General features: G+C 39.7%; 1 protein-coding gene across 1 annotated transcript in view; it reads right to left on the bottom strand.

The window, feature by feature from the left end:
- Pkhd1l1 (PKHD1 like 1) overlaps positions 1-5,053 on the bottom strand; it is a 144,720-nt gene that overhangs the window by 52,260 nt on the left and 87,407 nt on the right. Inside the window, exon 50 of the mRNA XM_029548042.1 lies at positions 1,602-1,793. Within this exon, the coding sequence (XP_029403902.1) occupies positions 1,602-1,793 (192 nt within the window). The remainder of the gene's footprint in view (positions 1-1,601; positions 1,794-5,053) is intronic.

Below are 5,053 nucleotides of genomic sequence, written 5' to 3'. Positions count from 1 at the left end.
AGGGAGAAAGTTGGCAGCCTTGTCTAGTCCCTGATTTTAGTGGAATTGCTTCGAGTTTCTCTCCATTTACTTTGATGTTGGCTACTGATTTGCTGTAGATTGCTTTTATTATGTTTAGGTAGGGGCCTTGAATTCCTGATCTTTCCAAGACTTTTATCATGAATGGGTGTTGGATTTAGTTACATCAGATTTTAAGCCATTATTATGAAATAGGTTTGCTGAATTCCTGATCTTTCCAAGACTTTTATCATGAAGGGGTGTTGGATTTAGTTACATCAGATTTTAAGCCATTATTATAAAATAGGTTTGCGTTAAATGCTTTTCTGAACTAGGGGCTAATGTAAATGTCTGTGAATGGGTAAAGTAACTTAGACTGAGCCATCTTGTTTAGTATATTATGTGTAGAAGATGCATTTTCAACTTTACTCACTTTCAACTAGTTTATCAGAATATAACCCATTGGAAGTCATAAAAGTATTGTTAGTTTTTATATAGATGAATAAATGGGTAGATGTAATAAGTGATAGATATATATACAGATTTGATCTACTCAAGGTAGGCTAGCGGAGATGTAAATGAGAAAAGATATGCTTAGTTACTGGCTTTATAGATATTGGGGAGAGAACACATCCTTAGGAAGGACTAGGAGCTAAGAACCATTCCTCCCAGACAATAAAGAAGTTAACTGTCCTCTGTAGGCCAATGTGCTGTATGTATATCCCCATGGTGGGGTGAGTGAAAAGCAAAGAACTTTAAAAGGTGCAGTCTTATGGGAGGTGTTTGTGTCATTAAGAACAGGCCCTGAAAAGGGAATGTGAACCGAGTCAGTAGTTTTGTTCCACTATGGGTTCCTCACCAGGACGTACTTCCTCGCCACAGCCTCAAAGGCAACTAGGTCCACTGATCACAAATAGAAACTTCAAAAAACTGAGCCAAGATAAATCTTTCCCTGCACAAGTTAATAATCTCAGGCTTTTGTTGTAGTAATGGAGAGATGTGTGACGGCATAACACACTGTCCGGAACTGCAGAGGCCAGTGCCAGTGTGACAGCCAAAGATTTATGACATAGGAGAAGCAAGCTCACAAGTTCTGTTTGGCTGAAAAAATCGCATATGGAGTGGAATTACTTCAAGCTAGTCAGGCAGTGATGCCAACAAAGACAGTGTATAAGGACAATTTTATTACTGTTACAAATCAACAGTCCCTGGGACTAATATGTATCTGTTGGCCCATCCCACTCATCCGTGAGCATAAAAAAAGTTTGTCTTCAATGAGAGTGGCCTCAATATATCTTTACAGTCTTGATTCGACAGCTATGCCAAGTTTCCAGCTCTTTGTAATAACATCATCTGGTAATTTGTCAATCAACAGAATATGTATGTATGTATGTATGTATGTATGTATGTATGTATGTATGTATGTATATGTGTATGTATCTCTCAAGTACTCACCTTGAATAACTGGTTTTCTGCCTGGAATATGACTGGTATAAATGTGTGTTTTGCAATGTTCAGAACACCATGAAGTAACCCAAGAAGATGATAACAAGAAGTTAGGAAAACATTACAATTCATGTCTTACACTGTCAGAAGTCACTTACCAAAAGAGTCTGAGAGAACCACATCTTTTTCAAGTAAAGATACTGGGGAAGGCTTGTTGAATGCTAGCCGGTGGAAGCTGACAGAGGCATCACAGACGGAGCCAGGAAAACCAATGCTCCATGCAGGCTCTTGAGAGCAGTGTGAAGGGTCCAGTAAGGAGCTGTGTGGAACGACAGTGTGCCCTCTGTGCCCTGGGAAAGGAACAGAAACAACATGGTGCCATATTTATATAGGAAAAGAAATAAACCTGACCTACAGTGCACATAGATCCTGTGACTACAATATTACTAACGAAGTCTACAAACTGGTAGAGGTTTTTTTGTTGTTGTTGTTGTTTTGTTGTTTTTTGTTTTTGTTTTTTTTTGGTTTTTTTTTTTTTTTTTTTTTTTTTTTTTTTTGAGACAGGATTTCTCTGTATAGCCCTGGCTGTCTTGGAACTCACTCTGTAGACCAGGCTNTTTCTCTGTATAGCCCTGGCTGTCTTGGAACTCACTCTGTAGACCAGGCTGGCCTCGAACTCAGAAATCTGCCTGCCTCTGCCTCCCACGTGTTGGGATCAAAGGCATGCGCCACCACACCCGGCTCCCTGGTAGAGGTTTTTGCTTGAAAGTGATGAAGATACATTTGTTTTCCAGTAGACTTTTCTGTCAAGGGACTGACAACAAATGTATTTGAAACACAAGACCTAAAACATCCATGAGAGTCAAAAAGATGGAAAACAGCACAAATAACTTGATTCAGAATTCACAGAAAGATTCAAACCTACTTATAGACCATTTGCTTTTAAACAAATATAGGCGTACTTACTAGAGAATGTCTCATACTGGCTCTGTGATCATTGGAGAGAGAACAAATCATTAGGAAGGATTTAGGGATCTAAGTACCATGTCTCCCAGACACTAAGCAAGGAAATTGTCCACTAATAACTTTTCTTTTAAACCTACACTAAGTTAGTGATTAAAAATTACTCAGAACTTTAGTGAGAAGCACTACATTCTCCCTCCTGAAAACCACAATTAGAATGGGCGTCAGAAGCCATTAACTGGAGCTGAGAACTCAGACCATATGAACATTGAAAAGGATGTTATTTCATCATTCAAAGAGACTTTCAGTATTTAGCCACTAAGATCTCTAGGTTTACCTATCAATTGATTCTTGAAAATGTGTTATCAAGTAACACATTTACACAAGTATCCTATCCTGTTTAGACAAGTCCATTATTAACAATTGGTACAGATAAAAACCTTTAGAAACTATAGGTATTTATAGAAAATGTGACATATTTTGAATTAAATGACCTATGTGACTTAAAATGATAAGAAACCTATGATATATATTGATTTGTCTAGGTTTAACATTTTATTTAAAAATTAATAACTTTTATTATAAAAAAAAACTTGCAAAAAAAAATCTCATTCACTAAATTTAGCCAGATCCAACACCCATACATCTCAATGAACTTTGATGCAGTTAGAATAGCCACTCTGAAGCTATGGAGACGCACATTAAATTTTACACTTCATTATCAAATATATCTTTATGTATTCATCCACCAGAACCAAAAGTCCAAAACAGAGTTAGAACTAGAAAAAAACATTATATCCTCTTTCATAGTTCTTGTCTACTGAACACATTTTAAAACAAATACAAATTTAGACATTAAATTACAAAGGAGCTGATAGCACCTTGTCACTCCTTTTAAAAAGTATTGCAGGCAGGCAGTAGTTCCAGTACTTGGGAGGCAGAGGCAGGTGGATCCCTTGAGTTCGAGGACAGCTTGGTCTAGAAAGTGAGTTCCAGGGCAGCCAGGACTACACAGAGAAACCCCGGTCTCGAAAATGAAAGAAAGAACAGGGCATCAAATGGGTCACACCTCTGACCCATAATTGTTCCTGTCTGAAAGAATTATAGGGATGGAAATGGAGAGGAATCTGAGGAAAAGAAGGTCCAGTGACAGGCTCAAAGTGGGATCCAGCTCAAGGGGAGATCCCAAGGCCTGAAACTATTACAGAGGTTATGGAGTGCTCACAGAAAGGGACCTAGCATGACTGACCTCTGGAAGACCCAACAAGCAGATGAAAGAGTCAGATGCGAATATTTGCACCCAACCAGTGAACAGAAGCTGCTGGTTCCTGTGGTTGAATTAGGGAAAAACTGGAATATGAGGAGGGTGACACTGTAGGAGGACTAACAGTCTCAATTAATCTGGATCCCCGAGATCTCTCAGACACTGGACCACCAAGCAGGCAGCATACACAAATGAGGGAGAGGGTGGCCATCCCACAGTCACAACTCTGACCCATAACTGTTCCTGTCTGAAAGAATTACAAGCATGGAAATAGAGAGGAGCCTGAGGAAAAGAAGGTCCAGCGACAGGCTCAAAGTGGGATCCAGCTCAAGGGGAGTTCCCAAGGCCTGACACTATTACTGAGGTTATGGAGGGCTCACAAAAAGGGACCTAGCATGACTGCACCCCGGAAGAGCCAACAAGCAGCTGAAAGAGTCAGATGCAGATAATTGTATCGAACAAATGAACAGAAGCATCTGACCCCTGTTGTTGAATTAGGGAAAGCTGAAAGAAGCTGAGGAGAAGAGCGACCCTGTAGGAGGACCAGCAGTCTCAATGTGGATCCCCAAGACCTCTCAAACACGGGGCCACCAAGCAGGCAGCATATACTAGCTGATATGAGGCCCCCAACACACATATAGCAGAGGACTACTGGGTCTGGGTTCAATCAAAGATGACACATCTAACCCTCAAAATACTGGAGGCCCCAGGGAACTTAGCGGTCAGGTGGGGTGGGAGGTGGGGACATCCTTGTGGAGACAGGGGTATGGGGAGGAGGTATGAGCTATGGAACAGTCAGAGGGTGGACGGAGGTGGTGGTGAGATAAAATATGAAGTGTAAAAAAATAGATTTAAAAAAGAAAACAAAAGAAGGGAGAAAGCAAGAAAGAAGGAAGGAAGGAAGGAAGGAAGGAAGGAAGGAAGGAAGGAAGGAAGGAAGGAAAAAAAGAGAAAGAAAGAAAAAGAAAGAAAGAAAGAAAGAAAGAAAGAAAGAAAGAAAGAAAGAAAGAAAGAAAGAAAGGTGTTCTATATTCTAGTAAGGGTATATTCTGCCTGCATGATTTATAAATAGAGATGGAATTTATATTTATTTGTATGGAATGTGGCTGAGTACACAACTTGGCAATTATGAAAACAAATTTTTATCTTAATGAAAAATGACAGCAAAATGGTGGCATCTAACATCAAAAACGGCAGTGAGTAGTGTCTCCATAGATGTTCCACAAAACTAACTTTAATTAAAAATCAAGTAGTTAATGAAATAGATAAAAGGACATGTTTGGAGGCTGCTTCTGAGAGTTTGGAGCTCTTTCAAAAAAAAAGGAGAAGAAGAAGAAGAAGGAGAAGGAGAAGGAGAAGGAGGAGGAGGAGGAGGAGGAGGAG

This window comes from Mus pahari, chromosome 17, assembly GCF_900095145.1.
Source record: "Mus pahari chromosome 17, PAHARI_EIJ_v1.1, whole genome shotgun sequence".
Lineage (NCBI taxonomy): Eukaryota > Metazoa > Chordata > Mammalia > Rodentia > Muridae > Mus > Mus pahari.
The sequence above is the reverse complement of the archived record's forward strand: the minus strand, read 5'-3'. Positions and strand labels throughout refer to the sequence as shown.